Source organism: Anolis sagrei, chromosome 2 (assembly GCF_037176765.1).
Source record: "Anolis sagrei isolate rAnoSag1 chromosome 2, rAnoSag1.mat, whole genome shotgun sequence".
Classification (NCBI taxonomy): Eukaryota; Metazoa; Chordata; class Lepidosauria; order Squamata; family Dactyloidae; genus Anolis; species Anolis sagrei.
In genome coordinates, this window is record NC_090022.1 from 69,989,206 (window position 1) to 70,008,200 (window position 18,995).

Sequence of the window (18,995 nt, forward strand, 5' to 3'; positions counted from 1 at the left end):
GTATTCACATTCCCCAAATTCTAGATCAGTGCAGTTCAAGCTCTGTACCATTCAATTCAGGTTCAGTTTGGCATTACTCCAGAGATAAAACTTCAGGAAAGAGAGAACCCTCTGGTTTGAGACCATCAATTGACAATGGCTTTCACATCAGGACTGGACCAAGACATTTTGCTGTTTGAAACAAAGGACTAAATTGTGGAGTTGTCTATTCTGCCATCCATTCAATGTGCAGCAGCTGACTAATGACATCTTATTTCAACACTGGCAATGGGTTGGGTCAAGGAGAGGGCATCTGCAGATAGCCAAGTGAACTGGGGAGTTTTGGAGTGGAAAGCAGGTTGTGGACTACACATGACTCTGTCCTTGAAGGGAAGGGAATGGTCAGGGGGCCTAGGGTGGACAGCTGGGAAAGCTAAAGACAGGACCAGCCCTGTTTCTTGTTAGGAAAAGCAATGCTGCTCCATCTCTGGTCAGGTCCCATTAAAGAAAAGTTCTTAAAATGATGCAGAGCTTACATTAAACACAGAATATACACATCCAAATTTCTGTGAGAGACATCTATATGATGGAATAATCTTCCTTAGGAGAAGGGTGGAAGACTCTGGGGACAACAAAATTCACATACAGCTGAAATTTCCAAAACATCCATCAACTCCAAAGTAGAGTTTCTGCATCTCCCAGTGGATAAATACAGCAATTTTCCTAAAAGTGTTACATCATTTTTAAATGGATCCTTTTCCATTTTTCCTACCTAAAGATTGCTGTCAGACTTTTAAAAAACAGCTGGACAGCCAAGAACATTTCTTTTAAACACCCCATACTATGAACATCAGGGAGACTCACCTGTTTTAAAACTAACCAGCCTGCATGAGGTAATTCATAGATTGACCGGCTGTAAGCCATCACTAATCACTATCTTTTCACTCTTTACTAATCCCTTAGGTCACTAGAAGTCTGAATTCCAGACATGTTTGTGAATTGAAAGCTCCGAATCTGGAACAACAAGTTAAAATTAAATCTTAACTTTTCTTGGGCACAGAGTTTCCATTCCAAGTTGCCTCTTTCCAGTCGGTTCTTATTATCTTTCTCTCACTGCATTTTTGAAAGGATAACCAATCTTCAAACGGTATCTCTCCTACCTCAGCAACCCAATGTTTGGGATTGTTTGGTACAATCAAGGAGGTTCTCGCTTCCTGTAATGAATGGACATTAGTTAACGTGGAACAAATCCTTATTGTGCCACCCTTTGCAGTTTTTTTAAAAAAATACACTGGGAAGTGCCAGGGTCCATAAACTCCCTCTGATTTGTTTAGTTCATAGGCAGTGGTGTGGCTATATGTGTGTATGGCTCCCTTCCCCCCCCCCCCCCCCCTCAGAAACAATGCTCTTCTCAGAAGGCTAGTGGTTCACACTATTGTGTGAGATCCCATCATCTACACAGGAAGAAGCAAGATCCTTATCGACCTCAGGGAGTTTGCTGAACAAGTGAGATCATGCTGTCACCATAAAAACACATTGCCTTTCCCTGTCATAACTGCTGCTGGCTAGAGAAAAACTCATTTCCTTTTCTCTGTTGGATGGTGGAGATGTCTTGTTTTGGGCTTCTGCTCTCATCTGTCACTGATTCCATTACCTGGCATTTGAACAGTCAGATTACATTCAGAAGGAGTGAGACTAAGGCCTCACTACTTAGGTGTGCAGAAGTACACTATATTAGAGATTCAAATAATAATGATTTGTTTCCCACCTAAGAAAGAGATTTCCTGCCACTCAGAAAACCCTGTCGGAGGGGATAAGGTACTCACAGCAGTGATGTGAGATTTTTTGAAACTTGGTATCTATTCATCTGTACAGATATAAGCATGATTTCTCTGTACATGAAGCATATCATAGCACAGCAAAGAGGTTTCCTGCACTGGATAGAACATGAACTGCTCAGGAAACACTGTTTAGGAAACATCTCTTTTTTTTGCACAGAAATGTGTTCTGTTACAAAAAAAAAACCCTATATGTATTTCTATATAGATCTTCTTCCTCTTAATTGCTGTCAAGTCACCTGTGCTGACCTTTTGAAAGAGACCTCAGCAACAGCCATGCTCAGGTCCTTCAAACTCAGAGCTGTAGCTTCCTTCAATTAGTTAAACTACCAGTAATGGGGGTTTCCACCTTTTTATTGCCTTCCACTTTACCAAGAGCTTTTTTTGTAATGAGTCATATAGTACTTGGATGGGAGACTATCAATGAATACGGGACGCTGTAGGCTACGTTTTCAGAGGAAGGAACTGGCAAAGGTAGTGAGGATTCCTTGCCAAAAATACCCAACGAAATTCATTGGGTCAGCGTAATTTGACCGGTGACTTATAGGTGCACACATCCTCTCACGCTCTCTCACACACATGTATTGTCTCTTGTTATATCCAAAGTGTAACACTCTCCGTTTAACTATCTCTCAAGAGTTCAGGTTTGATTTCTTCTTGGGCTCATAGACTTGTCTTTTTGGCTGTCTATGGTATCTTTACAATTCTTCCCCAGTGCTAAATTTCAAACGTGTTGATTTTTCCCCCGTTAGCTTTCTTCATTGTTCAGCTTTCACAACAATACATAGATCAATAGTTCCCAAATTATGAATTGCAGTCAAAAAGTGTGCAGGAATCATTAGGTTTTTTTGTCTAGCAGTTTGAATATTGCAAGAGTTATTTTGTCTGCAAAGACAAAGAGTACAAAGATAAAAATATAGAAGTCTCAGCTTGTCTTCCTTTGGAAAATTCTGAATATCCTTGCTATCATCTACTCTAGCCAACTGGGTTGTCAGCTAATGATAGATTACGTCTGGCGCTAGGATTAAATAAGTAAGTACATTGTCAATGTTTTCATACACATACACACCCTGATTGTTAACTCTGGGTTTTTTTTTGGGGGGGGGGGTTGCAGCACTTTGTAGTAATGCTGCAAAAATTTTAGCAGGGAGTTATGTGTTGCTACATAAAAACTAGAAGTGAAAGTATGAAAATTAAAGAAGAGAATAAGGAAACCAAGCAAGAAGGAGGAGAGACACCTCTCCCCCCCTCAGAGAAATAATGATGATGCCAGTGTCCAATCTCAGTACTGGATTGGTTCAAATTGGACCTGATCATGCTGTCCAGGCTGCCCTGAAGCCCGGAGAAACTCTGAAGTTTCCAGCAAACCTTTTTCTGCTTTTAGCAAACTCACACTGTTCTCTTTCGCCTCTGCCAGAGATTATTTATCAAAATGAGAAGGAGTTCCACCACCATATGGTATGGTCATCACATACAGCCAGCTGCTATTCCAAACATAGTGAACATAAACATCTCAGACCAGACACCCAAATAATGTTGTGTTATAGGGAGGGGGTTCCTATTCTGAGAGAGTTGAACATTATGGTGACAAAAGGAGGTGGGATAAGCCCTTTTCCTGGAGCTCTAGCCCAGGGCTGAACTCAGCATTGACTTGTGTTGCATGGATGGCTTAGTATGATTTATTACCATGACTATGATGTTGAATCCCTCGGGATCTACTGGTGTGCTCTACATTTATAAGACAAAAGAGTTCAAGTTCATAGAATCTGTGAATATTAATGTGTAATTAATTATAATTATTCCAGATATGCTGAATATTCATCACAAAACAAGCAGAAACCATAATAAAAACAACCATGACCCAACTAGCCCACCATTCTTTGTTGGAATCTCAGAACACAATCTGGTGGCCCATCAAATCTCAGTTCCTTGAGATCGTTGGTTAGTCAGTCTTCCAACCACACTTGATATGCTAGTTTCTGGGATTTTGGGCTGCATCAGAGGGAATATAATGTCTAAATCAAGGGAAGTCATGGTGCTTCTCTACTCTGCTTTGGTTAGACCTCACCTGGAATCCAATTTTGGGCACCAAAGTTCAAAAGAGATATTTACAAGCTGGAAGGTGCCAGGAGGGCAACTAAAATAATTAAATAATTAAATAAATAATAAATAAATAATTAAAAGTCTGGAGACCATGCCCTATGAGGAGCATCTTAAAGAACTGGGTATGCTTAGTCTGCAGGAGAAAAGGTTGAGAGAAGACATGATAGCCATATATAAACATGTGAAAGAGTATCATAAGGAAGAGGGAGCAGGTTTATTTTCTATTGCCCTTGAAACTAGGACTTGGAGCAATGGGTTCAAATAACAGGAAAAGAGATTCCACTAGAACATTAGGAAGAAATTCCTGATCGTACGGACTGTTCAATAGTGGAATTCCATGCCTTGGAGTGTGGTGGAAGCTTCTTCCTTGGAAATTTTTAAATGGAGACTGGATGGCCATCTGCCAGGGATATTTTGATTGTGCTTTTCCTGCATGGCAGAGGGTTTGACTAGATGGCCCATGTGGTCTCTTCCAACTCTATTATTCTATGATTCTTTGGACTACTAATATCCAGTACAATATATCATGTATAACTTCCAGGAACTGATATGTGTGTGTATGTTGGTATGTATGTATGTATGTATGTATGTATGTATTTTACAGTATTTATATTCTGCCCTTCTCAACCTGAAGGAGACTCGGAGCAGATCACAGAACACATATACGGCAAACATTCAATGCCATTATATACTGACAAAGCAGACAACTGTACATAGATAGATGTGTGTGTGTGTGTATAGGCTTTCCAATCTTCGGCATCTTGGAGGATGTGTGGAAGTGTGGTTAGAAGAGGCAGGGCATGAGTAATATAATGTGAGCCAAAGTATGAGAAAGAAAAATGAGAACAAAGCAGGATAGTATAAAGGAATCTCGTAGCACTTTTTTGACAAGCGAAAAAAGAAATTTCTGACATTAAGCGTCCGTGAACCAAATCCACAAAATCTTATGCCAGAAATTTATTCTGCCCGCTTATTCTCAGAATTGCTACTCAGAGTTGCCAGTTATCAGGGCTTGGCTTTTCTTCTCCAGATGAAAGGTAAGGAGAACAAATCTCAGGGTGAGAGAGCTGTCCTGAAAAATCTGAGAATAAACCTGCAAAGGTGGTGGAAAATGAACACGCCAAAATACTGTGGGACTTTGGAATCCAGACTGACAAAGTTTTGGAACACAATACACCTGACATCACGATTGTGGAAAAGAAAAAACTTTGGATTATTGATGTCACCATACCAGGTGACAGTCTCATTGAGGAAAAACAACAGGAAAAACTCAGCAGTTATCAGGACCTCAAAATCGAATTGCAAAGGCTCTGACATAAACCAGTACAGGTGGTCCCAATGGTCATCGGCACACTGAGTGCCATGCCAAAAGATCTCAGCTGACATTTGGAAACAATAAACACTGACAAAATCATGATCTGTCAACTGCCATAGGCCACCTTACTTGGATCTGCACGCATCATTCGAAAATACATCACACAGTCCTAGACACTTAGGAAGTATTCGACTTCTGATTTTGTGATACAAAATCTAGCATATATATCTCATTTGCTGTAACACACTGTGTTTTGTGTCAATAAATAATAATAATAATAATAATAATAATAATAATAAGAAGAAGAAGAAGAAGAAGAAGAAGAAGAAGAAGAAGAAATTGTTTTTACCATTGTGTAAGAGTGCTGAGTTTGGAAAAGTTACTTTTCATAACCCTTATCAATACAACCATTATTCTGGGAGATATATATCTGGGAGATATATCAATATTCTGGGAGATATAGTCTTTAAAATGTATCACTTCTAAACTTGATATTCCTTTATAGGCATAATTAACAATGGGTGTCTCCAAATGAGGCAATATTTGTTGCCAAATGTTAAAAACATCCAAGCAACCTTTTTGTTTTTCTGAACTATTTTCTGGCAACTAACTGCACCATTTGCAAAATTTTATTTCCACCTTCAAATTGTTTCCTTTTAAATTCTCATTTATCGGGGGGGGGGGGGGGGGGGGACCCTGCATCTTGCTTTCTTTATTTGCATTTTTAGAGCTATAGTGCTATAGTGCTAGACTATTACTCTTTCTTGTCACAGAAAAACCATTTCAGAGAATGGAATAGCTCCACACAGGGATTTAGCTTTAGGGTGCGAGCAAAATGAGAGCATACCCCCCCCCCCCAAAAAAAAATAATCCTTTCCCCATGAACTATGACTTTTGTCCTCAAATTTTTAACATTGCAGTAAATTAAAGCTTCAACAGATCATTTAAAAACATAGCTGAGGCATCCAAAACAAAGGGAGGCAATGTTTCCAAGGGGAAAATGAACACTGCAAATATAGGTGTGAATGATTTCCAACCTCATTTTCTGCAATGCTAAAAAGGGAGGGGGGGGGGCTTAAAGAAAATTCCATGGGGGGACAGAATCCTTATATGAGGATGCTGCCTTCATTTTGTCTACCTTGACTACATACTGTTTTTTTTTACTAGTAGCACTGGGAGTCATCCATCAAGTAACACCACATGAAGCATTTATTAGTGGTAAGGTGCCACAAGACTAATGTTGCTGAGTTGATGTTAAAAAAGGTGTTCTTGAGTTGCAGTATGCAATTAATTTACTTAGAGGTCTGGCAAAAACGTGCTTCTCCCTTCACTACTTGTATAAAGATATCCGAATAATGAGTTTTTTATGCTGCTTTGAGAACTGAGAAGAATGGCCCCGGGAGTCTGAGGAGGCAACTAGTAAATGGAATGCTATGGTTCAGGCCTACGCAGCATGGGCTCCGTGAAGCTCACTGACTCCGTTTGTTATTTTACCTCATGTCATGCTCACTTTCCACTTTGTAAGGCATTTGTAAAAATAAACTCTGTGTAATTACACCCTGACAGATGCAGAAAAGAAGTTCATTGTCTGCCTGCCTTCTCCCCTGCTCCCTTTGCACACCCAGCTTCAAAGAGCCACCCGGTGCAGGAGCTCCTGGGGCAAGAGAGAAGGCCACGATCAAAAAGGCGGCCTCTTCTCTGAGGGAGTTTTCTCAACAGAAGAGAGATCAGGCCACAAATATACACTGGACGCCTAAGGCTTGAATTCCCATCTCTTTCCCCAACAAATACAATGGCAGCAGTAATGCCTATCAGTCTCTTGGAAACCTGTAAATGATAAGTCCTTTGGCTTTCCATAGCAAAATGTTCCAATGAATAGACAGGTCAGTTCTTGGCAAACTGAAGCAGAGGGGGAAATGGCTTAATCCATGACTCTGCAGAACCTAGGGACTAACCACCATTCACTCTTTGAGATAGTTAATTCACCATTAAAACCACCAATGGAATATGAGATGTTTAAAAATAACTCCAGTCACTAATGTGGTTGTTAACATCCAGAACCACTAGAAAGCCAAGCCATGAGCAGGTTGTCAGGCAACACATTACTCATACAGCATGAAATGTAGGGTCATTTAGTAAAAGGTATGAATTGATGTGAGTTCCTACACTGCACCTCAACAGTTTTCAAACTGCAGGAAGGTGTTTTCCCAGCAGGCAGTGAGGTGGATCTTATTAATATTTGCAGAATCAAAAATGCATTTCAACTCAGCCTTAAAAGAAATGACAACTCCAGGAACTTTCAACCATTATGCCATCCTGTTACTCATGTGCTCAGAGTTTATATCATGATTTACACCTTTTACATTCTGTTTATGTGCCTTCAAGGTGTTTGTCAACTTATGGCCATTCCATGAATTTCTGTTTTCTTGGGCAAGAAGATTCAGATGCAGTTTTGCCAGTAATGTAGCCTACACCACCTGGATTAATTGACAGCATCCAATCCACAATGGTGAAAGGTCTGGAAGCCATGCCCACTGAGGAGCAACTTAGGGCCCTTCCAGTCAGGCCCTATATCCCAGGATCTGATCCCAGGTTTTCTGCTTTAGACCTAATTATATGAGTCCACACTGCCAGATAATCTTGGATAAGCAGAAAACCTAAGATCAGATCCTGGGATATAGGGCTTGTCAGGAAGGGCCATCAGAGAGATAGGTATGTTTAGTTTGGAGAAGAGAAGGTTGAATGGGAAAGCGATAGCTAGGGTATGTTTAAATATTTGAAAGAATGTCATATTGAGGTGGGAGCCAACTTGTTTTCTGCTGCTCTAGGTACTAAAGGTGCATCTACACTGTAGAATTAATGTAGTTTGACATGCCTTGAATTGCCATGGCTCAATGTCATGGAACCATGGGACTTTAGCAAAGTCTTTAGCATACTTTGCCAAAGAGGCCTGGTGCCCCATCAAACTACACATTCCAAGTTTCCATAGCATTGGACCATTAATTACTGCATTAATTCTGCAATGTAGATGCACTTTCAGACACAGAGCAACAATTAAAATGACAGGAAAACCTTCCTCTGATGGGAAGAATTGTTCGATAATGAAATGTGCTGTCCTGGAGTGTGACAGAGATTCTCTGGAGATTTTTAAGCAGAGACTGGATGGATGGGCATTTGTCAGGAGTGCTGTGTGTGTTCCTGCATGACCGGGAGTTGAATTGGATGGTCCTTGTGGAATGTAAATAGTTCTTTGTTGAGAAATGTGTCATGGAGTAGTATTACTCAAGGTGGTGGTGAGAGTCTTCTGATCCACTGGCTGCCAGTCCCTGGAAATTTCCCAAAAAGGAAAAAACTTTTGTGATCACTAGGCACAAATATGGTGTCAGCCCATTACATATTAGAGATAAAATCAGACAGAAACAATGGCCTAGAGGACATCTTATTTCTTACATCCACATTTTCTACTCATTTTACAAAATCATAGTGACCCTATGAACACATACAAATCATTAAAAATGTGTAAGATGAGGGAAACTGTCTCACCAAAATCGACAGCACAGAGTGCAGTGGGACCTTAAAAATTAACATTTTGTTTGGCAGACACGACTGTGGACTTGAACTCACTTCTTCTGATGCACCGCATTAGAGTGAACTTCCAACCATTGTGTAGCTTGCTGTCAACCTTTGCAGCCCGAAAGACAGTTGCATCTGTCAAGTAGGAAATTTAGGTACTGCTTATGCGGGGAGGCTAACTGAACAAATTTACAATGCCATAAAAATCTCCAGCAACCATACAAAAAGAATGAGGAAGTACTCCATCATTGTCACGAATGGATGGTGAAGCGACAGCTCCCCTGGTGGCCAGTACACACTCATGAAAGCTAGAATGTTAAATAGCCTCTGTGTGTCTGTCTATATATGTTGTGTGTCTATGGCATGGAATGTTTACATTGTAATCCGCCCTGAGTCCGTTGCAGGGGGAAAAGGGCGGAATATAAATACTGTAAATAAATAAATAAATAAATAAATAGTGAAGTGGGTTTCTCTCCATGAAAACATTTGCCAAATAAAACTTGTTAGCCTTGAAGACACTTTGTTGCTGTTTAGTAGATGTTTGTAGAAAAGAAGCAGCTTTTAGTTCCATAGTGACATTTTTGAATGAAGTTTCGGGTAAACCAATAAACAAAAACCTCAGTCTAAGGCGCAGCTTGCTATAAGACCACTCACAGTGTGGATCAACCCCAAATCCTTCAAAACAAGAAAGGAAAAAGTTACCCCCAGGCCTCTACGTGCTTCATAAGGGTTTGATTTATTGTTGAATAAACTGAAGGCTTTCATTCAGCTGCTTGTGTTTAAATCAATTTCTTCTTAGGGATCGGCACAGCCCCAGAGACTCAGGAATGAAAGACAGAGCTTACTTAAGGTAAACACCCTTCTGGGGTTCTGACATCGGGTCACAGAAATGGTGCAAGGAATGCTTGAAAGATACAGGCTGGGAGAATTCTGTATATTGTTAAGTCTATTGCATGCAAAGCATAGGAAATTCATATACACATGGCTGAGGATTGAAGTTATATTACCCTGCTGCCAAGTGCAAATTACTATTACAATTTAATCCATTTCTATACCACATCCCATATCTAATGATATCATGAAGTGATGTACAAGTGGTGGTTTCTTCTCTGTTTTCATATTGGGGGGAGTGTTTTGCGATAGAAAGGGGTGAAGGGAAAGGAGAGGTTAGCTCCATTCTTGCCATTCACTTGACTTCCCCCAGTAAACCCCATCCTCATTCCAATTTGCAACTGAAAGGCACACTGTCTGTCAGCCAATGTTTATGTTAACACCCGACTGCTGTTCAACTGAAAGAGAAAGCAGGAGAGAGGATCATTTTTCAAATAACCATTCTGGTGGTAGGCTTTACAATCACCTTACAAACTTTACAGTCACTTTACAAACACAGCTGGCCACTTTAAGCCTTACATGTCCAAACACTTTAAGAGTTTTGATTGCTTTCTGCCTGCTGACCAGTATCAACTTGGGACAATCCAGTTCCTTGGAATCCACCAGTCATATTAGTCTGGTCAGTACCAAAGCTGCATCCATGGTCCACTGTTCAAATCCATTAACCTTCTAACTACATGCAGTATAGTAGAAGTCTTTTTGAATTAGGTGTATTCACTTCAAAGATGGAAATACATGCTGCATACACCTGCTGCATCCAAGGTTGACATTGCAGTCACTTGTCCCCCTCACAAGAGCACTGCTTGGATGTGCCCGCCAGTTTGCAGCTGCAGCAGCCTCTCACAATTGCCATGAAAGATTTGATGGAAAATGTGAGTGGTTCTTCCATTCCTGCGGCTGGTAGGCTCCCTTTGCATTTCAACCAGGCACACAGAGCTCCTTTTTTACATCAGGTGCTTCAGTCATACTATACATCATACTTCTATGGGGCATCTCTGATACATACAACCCGATTGGGAAATGAGAAGTTTCACCAACAAGGCTACTCCAATGTTTCACGACCCAATACTATTCCCATTCTCCAGGTCCATAGCCAAAATTTCTGATTTGGAGTGACCTGAGTATAGAGGATGGCTGGCAGGGTTAAATGAAAAGTAGCTGATGGGCGACATCTTTAAAGACATGATGGCCTGTCAGTATAACTGGTTTTATCCACCAGGAAATAAATATCAGCACAGGCAGGGCAAACATAGGTTGGTGAGACTAACTGCTCATCCTTGTTTCAGAGAGAGGCAGGGTTTCTAAATGATCATGTCTTTGTCCCAATCTAAGCTTGAATGGCTGCACACCTGCCATCCTCCAAAGTATCAGAATAGGGTTGGAATGTTATGATCTGGTATTTCCTGAATCCTTGCTTCCAATGCTTAGTGGCAGAAGAAAGGGGGACACTTCCAGCAAGAAGAAATTCCAGGCTCAGTTGATCAGCAAGATGGTCCCTTTCACCAGGACAAACCCCATCACAAGGACAGTTCCTAGAGAGGTTGGTTTTTATTCAGGAAGAGGAAGGTTGGTCCACAATGGCCCCCCTCCTTTCATGTTCTCCTCTGGCCAAGTGTCTGCTACCAACTCATCTTATGTGGCTACTGCTTGTCTTGGCACCCGGTTCCTCTCTGTGTGCTGCTTGCCTCGGCCTTTTTTGCCACCATCCAGCATGTTTTTGCTCTTGAGGGGGCGGCCTTTGTGCCGCAGTTGGCGATCCCCACACCACACCCTCTCGCAGTACTCCTCCACTCTCTGCAAGTTGGCATAGCCAATAAGGTGCATGATGTCCTTGAACCACATCTTCTGCCCATGGAGCTGGCGGGGATCCAGACCCCGGCAGGGTGGGCGCGGCAGCTCCTCCTCTTGCTCCCTCTGGAAAACCTGTTCCAGTTGCTCACTCTCAATAACTTCCAACATGATTTTGGTGATGGTCTGAGTGAAGCCATGTTCCTGTGCCCTGCAGTAATACGTGCCAGCATCCTGACGGAAAAGCTTCCGGAACAGCAGTCCTTGTTCTGTCTTGATGATCCGGTCATCTGTTTTCACCTGAAAAAAGAGAGGTTATAGGAAAATAAACTAGGAAGATCTATGATACCAGATAATAATGCACCAGGGTTTTTTCAAGGCTTCACACACACACATATAATACAGTGAGGGAACAGATTGCAATTTGTCAGGCAGCATATTAATCCCCTTACCATTGCCATCACCTTTTCCTTGTATGTCCTGCGTTCTTACACTGTAAGCATGAAGGCTGGGAACTATCAAATTAACAACTGTAAACTCTTCGTGCAAAGTGCCATGTACATTGATGGCACTGTATAAATCAATGATGATAATGCAACAGAGCTGCAAATATTGCCACAGAGGTATCCTTTATGGTACTGAGTGAAGAAAAAAAACAGCACGCTAGAAATGATTCATACATTGTGAATAGGAGGGAAGCTAAGCTTGAACAGATGTAAATATTGCTTGACAAATATTCAGAGATGGCACAGGTGTCCATTCGTCTGACAATGTGCAGCAGTGGTAGGCATATTATGCTCACTCCTTCCAAGTGGTTTTTTTTTATACCAACTATAAGGGTTGCTATCCACATGCTGCAACACTCCCATGCCAGGATACAGAATTTCCAGAGATCATGAAGGCATCCTTGCCATCCTCTCTGTCTTCTCCAAAGCTAGAGATGACAGAATAAATAAAGCAAAATTGTTGCTTTTTTGGCATAATTTTTGCAGGTCATTTCATGATTTTCTGATACAGCCTTTTTTTTTAAAATTGAATATACATTCATTGATAGATACTGGAGACATTACAAAAAAACTATAAAGAATGAAGAATTTCTAGAGAATGAGCTAAGTCCTGAAAAATAAAGTCCCTGGAATCTGCACAATGTCATTTCCTGCCTCTAGTGATTTCAGGATAATGTATCTTCATATCTTTTAAATGCCCCCCCCCCCCCCAACCTCTGCTCCCCTGAGCTAGACAAAAAAGCCTGAAGGCCTCATCCTGCAACTGTCCTCATTCATACAACTGAATTACTGGGACCATTACACAAGCCAACAAAATTAAACTTTTTGTAATAATCATAAATAATCAGAAATCAGAAGTTTAAATCAATTTCAATGCTGATTTTAAATATGTCTTTATTTTTTCCCATCACATCAATTTTTAAAAATATGACGAATGGTACATTACAGCAGACTACTGTAAAGTCTGCACATTTCACATCATATTCGTGTAACACAGTGGTTCCCCAGATGTTTTGGCCTTCAACTCCTAGAAATTCTAACAGCTGGTAAACTAATTGTGATTTCTACGAGTTGTTGGCCAAAATACCTGAGGACCCACAGGTTAAGAACCAAGCCAACAAGTATTTTTTATCAAATGTAAATTTAGGTCATTCTTATAGAGCTTTTTGCACTGAATTCAGATCTGTTTTTTATTTTTTCTCTATCATGTGTAGTTTTTATTGGCTTGTGTAACTGGAGGCCCAGAATTTTCTGACACTAAATCAATTACTTTTATTCAAAACTCCCCATCATCACTATCAGGAGAAGTGGATCTAGACCTCCCCTTCTCTTGATAGTCAGCTACTACTTGCTTCCCAATTCAATATGTTCCACTGCTCAGAAAGACTCTTTCCAGGAAAGCAGTATTTGCTTGAACTAGTTGCTTCACCCGAAAAGGGCCACCCAAAAAGCTTTCTTTTTTGTTTTGTTTAACTTTGCACAAAGGAATATTTCTGACAGGCTCTATCTTGAAGGAAACTTTTGTTCCTCTATTGATATCTTTTCACCTGGAAAAATCCACTCTAGTCAAGGCATCTGTCTGACACAAACTTCAATTCCAAAAAGGAAAGCTTTTGCACTGAACATATAAGATGTGGGGTGGAGAAGGATGAAGATACATGAGAATCCCCTGGACTTATTCTGTCTTTTTTCTTGTTGATGAGTGACTTGTATTTATTAGCTTTATATACTGAATAAGCAAATTCCATTGCTCTGTGTGGTCTTTTCAAAAAACTATGAAGGGCTCGGGCAGGGAGAGGGAATGGGGCAATGGAAAGGCCTGACACCACTCCGATCCCTTTATGACACCATTGCTGTCCTCACTAGCAACTGACAGGAATCTACCAGCTGTGTTTACTGGTCAGGCCTGCCTTCTATATCGCTTTCACTCTAGGGAATTCCTCCAAACCTTAGACTGTATTAACACTTCCTTCTCAGCCAAGCTTCCTGGGAATTGCCCTGTCCTTCCAACTATGGGAAAAGAAGGGGTGAGACCTCACACAGTAGGAGCAAAGGTTTCTCTATTTTCAGTTCAATTCAAGAATTTCAAGCAGAGCAAGCAAGACTAAGAAATCAAATAAAAAGAGGCAAGAGAAGAAAGAAGCTAATGGGGACAGTGTGTGTCTAATATATGAGGTTGTTGCCAAAAGAAAATAAAAAGTGGAGGAAGCTAAGGAGTCCAGCAGGATCTGAAAATAGGGAGTCACTTTTGTCAATTCACAAAATCTAGTCCATGCTTGGCAGCACAAAGGTAGACTACACCTGGTTATGTATTGTGGAGAACCATGGGTGCCAGCAAAGACAGGCTAGGTAAGGCATAGGCAAACTTCAGTCCTCCAGGTGTTTTGGATTTCAACTTCCAGAATTCCTAACAGCTGGTAGGCTGTTAGGAATTCTGGGAATTGAAGTCCAAAGCACCTGGAAGGCCAAAGTTTGTCCATGCCTTACCTAACCTGTCTTTGTGCTGCCAAGCATTTATCTTATAAGGTTGTGATTACAACATTCAATATATTACTTGTCACTGTCATGGGTGAGGAATATTCCTGAAGGTTCCCATCATGTTAAAAACATTTACCTACAGATCAGAGTGGAAGGTTTGACCCAATCTCCTTCCTGTTAGGCTCCTTTACCTGCACAAAGAGTTCTGATTCTTCTTTTTTAAATGGATGTGCATTCAGTAATATATGCGCTCTGAAGTTATACAGCAATGTTTTATCCTGTCCTGTATAACATACAAAATAGCTCTTAATATTGAGTTTCATCCCTGGACTGCACAAACCTCTTGTCTTGTCAAGTTTCCAGACTTCAATGAGTAGCTAGACTAAAGATCAGATTAGAGTGAGGGATTCCTCCCCACCCACATTCTGATGCATGTTTCCAAAAAGGGCTTTGTCTTTACTCTTCCTCCCAATGTCTCTTCCCCTTTGATGATGTAGCAATGGAATTCTGCAAGAGAACTTCCTTTTCAAAGGTATTTTTATTGCCCTAGAGTTGACCATGCGGTCTCCACCATTTTCCAGTCTCTTCTGCTTTTCTTTCTACTTACGAGGATGCAAATTTTGCCTCTCTCTAGGCAAAATGTGGCTGCGTGGACTTTTAACTCTTTTACCTCTTTAGAAGATGAGATTTAGTAAACTAGTTAGGTCCAAGACCTTTTCTGTCAAGAATGTATTTCTTTTACTTCAATAAATATTTCTGAACCTAAAGTTCTGACTCTGCAATCCTAAGCCATCCTAAAGGAATAGAAACTTATCCCAGATCATCACATGTAAGTTTCTGCTGGTTATGGTTTACTTCTGATATTCTGCTATATTTATGGTGGAATTACCCCAACTGAGAGTTATTTTGAGCCTAAAAGCTCAGATTCCCCAACACTTAATTGTGTAGTATTTAAACTATTTATGTACCAAGCATCACTGGATTTTACCCACTGTATATTTCTTTGTATTTCAAAATTCCTGATTTTGGTGGTGTAACACAGTCTCCTACAAACTGAAAGTTTGGTGTATATATATGCCTGAGGAAAATGCCTTCCTTCTATGCAATCAAAACAAAAATGAAAAGATGTGGAAATCACCCTGCTAAGCAACTGAGCTAATTGCATGTCATTTAATTCAAATATCTACATGACAGGGTTCAGAATTTTTTAGATTCCAGTTTCTATATTTCCTAATAATTAGTCTCTAAGTATCACTGGATAAGTGACAGATGTAGAGGAATCAGGATTAGAAGAAGCTTGAAGGCAAAACATACAGCCACTACATTGGCACTTTTTTTGCAGACAGGCATTCTATAAATTTAATCAGCACCTAATATGTTAAAGTTTAGCAAGTAATATTCTCCTCCTTGTAGCATAAATGATTTAAGTTGTAGAATCCACAGCTGTTAAACACAGGTACCTCAATAAGGATGAAAATACTTGTCATGATGACTACTTATCTGTATGCATTTGAAGAAAGAAGTTTTTGTTTTAAAAAAAATCTTGATTGATTACGAAGCAAAAGAATGGAAAATGTGGAGAAAGGAGCCTGCCTCACCTCATCTCTTAGCTCCTCAGGAGACCTGTGTACAAACCACTGCACTGCAGCCTGGGGCGACTTGGGGATGCACTCCAAGAAGGTACTGTTGTGCTCGGTCCCATACACCACCTTCTCCTCTGCACTGTCAAAGTCATCCACTGTGGAAATACGAGAGTGCCCATATGAGCCAACAAAAGCCATCTATTCTCCTATGATGAATTCTAGTCCAGGATTGTTGCTGAACAGAGCCTGATTTAAATCTTTGTTCAGCCAGGGATTTATTTGATGGTTCTTTGCCACAAACAGATTTGTTTAACTTCCCCCAAAAAGGGACTCCATTTAAAAAAGTAAAATTCCAACCCTGGTTATTCAAGAGGCTAGTAGATGAGGAGGCCTCTTCTCTATATTCCTTTGTAACGGGGATGAGTATGCTGTCCTCTTTTCAGGTTTGGACCACAAAATGGATGTTGTCCAAAGCAATGCCACTTGAGGATAACTTAATAATATCGCTCCACATAAATGGAAGCTCTAGTGTGACACATCTCTAACAATGCAACAGAAGTTTCAGTCAAGTGTAAGTAACCAAAAAGTTATAATTTTACCCCTCCCCCTCAATGTTTTCAATAGCCTTGAGTATGATATATAACAGATTCCTCCAAAGACGCTCATAGCTTCCCCCTTTTCTTCCACAGTCCATGTCTGTTACAACAAAGGTTGGAAATTTTACTTTTCCTGGACCGCAATTCCTAGAATTGCACACTGGCAGGTTAGAGTCCCAAAACAGGAATCCAAAAACCCAACCAAGCAATTGTTTTCATGTTTCCTCTTACCTGTCAAGTTTTGATCCAGGCACTGGTGCATGGGGTTCCCATTCCGGATGTCCTGTCGGCGGAAGCGACGCTTGCCTGATGCCTGGTACCTGGTACAAGTGAGGCCATCCCAGGCACAGTAGGGGTCCCTCGCCAAGCAACACTCTGCACAAGCTGTCCCATATGTTTCACAGTGATGCAGTTTCACTTGGGCCACTCCCACCCGAGAACCCACATAAAGCATTTGCTGTGTAAACAAGAATAGAGAGTAAGTCTGATTAAGAGTCCTCAGTAGCTAGAAAACATTTTTGTAGCTTTACTCAAGGAAAGGAGCCTTTGACTCCTTCCACATTGCCATATATTCCAGAATATCAAAGCATATAATCCACATTATCTGTTTTGAACTGGATTATATGAGTCTGCAGTGCCATATAATCCAGTTCAAAGCAGATAATCTGAATTTTATATGGCAGTGGAGGAGGGGCCTTTGACAGAGGCTTCCAGAAAATCAGCACTCAGCTTGAATTTGACAATCAGTGCAATAGAACTTTTTTCCCTGCCAACCCCTCAACAGCCCTCCATCAAGCCTCCCCAGAACTGACTCCATGTGGTTACCTAGAACAAGGTTTGAAGGTGCAGTTTGGGAAGAGGTCAGGAAGGAGCAGAAGGAAATCACCTCCTAATTATACTGACTGAAGGAGTTCAATGGGTAGAACCACTCCTTTGGATTACAGTAACATTTTGTACTTTTTAGTTTCCAACAGAAACTCCTCAATAGTCCTTGACAGAAACTTGGGTCTCAATGACTTTCACTATGATAGCTGCTCTTTCAACAAATCTCAACATATTTCAAATTTACTGCTGGCCCAGTAAATAATAACTGCGACTAGTACATTGTTGTTCCAGGGCCAAGTTAAAACTTAGATTTCTATTACAATCTTTGGGTGCCCAAAGATTCCATGCTACTCTCTCCCTCACTCCTCCTTCTCTCTCTCTAGTTTTAACATTTTAAAATAAAGTTAAACAAAGATTTCAACAGACATATTTATGGGCAAACACAATAGAAAGGTAAATAAATAATGTTACAGGCACCACAGTGACTAAGAATAGAATTCAAGGTGAGGAGTGCACAGGTGTGTGAGATAAGGGTTAACATTGTGTAGGATGTGGGCAAGAGGGATGTCTTGCATGTTGTAGTGTGGATGTAATGTGTGTTATGTGTACTGTATGTATTTATCATGTTTGTTGTTGCTTATTCTTGCAGTCGCTTCCGACTCTTAGTGACCACACGGAACAGCCCATGCCAGAGCTTCCTGTCAGCCATCACCACTCCCAGCTCCTTCAAGGTCAAGCCAGTCACTTCAAGGATACCATCCATCCATCTTGCCCTTGATCTGCCCCTCTTCCATTTTCCTTCCATTTTGCCCAGCATCATTATCTTTCCTGTCTTCTCATTGTGTGGACAAATATCCTTTGCCTCTAATATCTTTCTCTCCCGTGAGCAACCAGGCATTATTTCCTGGAGTATGAACTGGTTTGATCTTCTCGCGGTCCAAGGAACTCTTAAAATTTTCCTCCAACACAGCAGTTCAAAAGCATCTATCTTCCTTCGCTCAGGCTTCCTTATGGTCCAGCTCTTGCATTCATAGGTTACTACGAGGAATACCATTGCTTTAACTATACAGACCTTCGTTGCTAGTGTGATGTCTCTACTCTTCACAATTTTATCAACATTGGTCATTGCTCTCCTCCCAAGAAGTAAACGTCTTCTGATTCACGTTTGTAAATTTCAATAAAAAATAATTAAAAATAAAAATGAAGTTTAAAAAATAGTTGTTTTCTTTCTTCTATATGTCATAGGACACAATTTTACATTGTTTTGTAGTATTTTAATTTAAATGAAATTATTTTGACTTTTTAAGGTATAGTTAGAAACTTTAGGTATAGTTTGTGAGAACTAAGCTTATGAACCGCACTGTTTCTGCAAAAAATAAACTCCTATCTGAGAAAGAGAATAAAATCAAAATCAACTTGTAAATCATTACATTGTTAATTAGAATGCTTAATTTTGTTGATTTTTAAAACTTTAAAAAGCTTAAACTAATTTGATTGTATAGTATCCAAAGATCTTATAA

At 40.4% G+C, this 18,995-nt stretch overlaps 1 protein-coding gene across 1 annotated transcript in view; it reads right to left on the reverse strand.

Annotated features, from left to right (window-relative positions):
• Positions 1-9,525: 9,525 nt before the first annotated feature.
• SEMA3G (semaphorin 3G) overlaps positions 9,526-18,995 on the reverse strand; it is an 86,370-nt gene continuing 76,900 nt past the window's right edge. The window contains exons 14-16 of the mRNA XM_060765843.2: positions 16,882-17,107; positions 16,070-16,209; positions 9,526-11,787 (exon numbers count right to left, since the gene is read on the reverse strand). Of these exons, the coding sequence (XP_060621826.2) occupies positions 11,332-11,787; positions 16,070-16,209; positions 16,882-17,107 (822 nt within the window). The 3' untranslated portion in view covers positions 9,526-11,331. The remainder of the gene's footprint in view (positions 11,788-16,069; positions 16,210-16,881; positions 17,108-18,995) is intronic.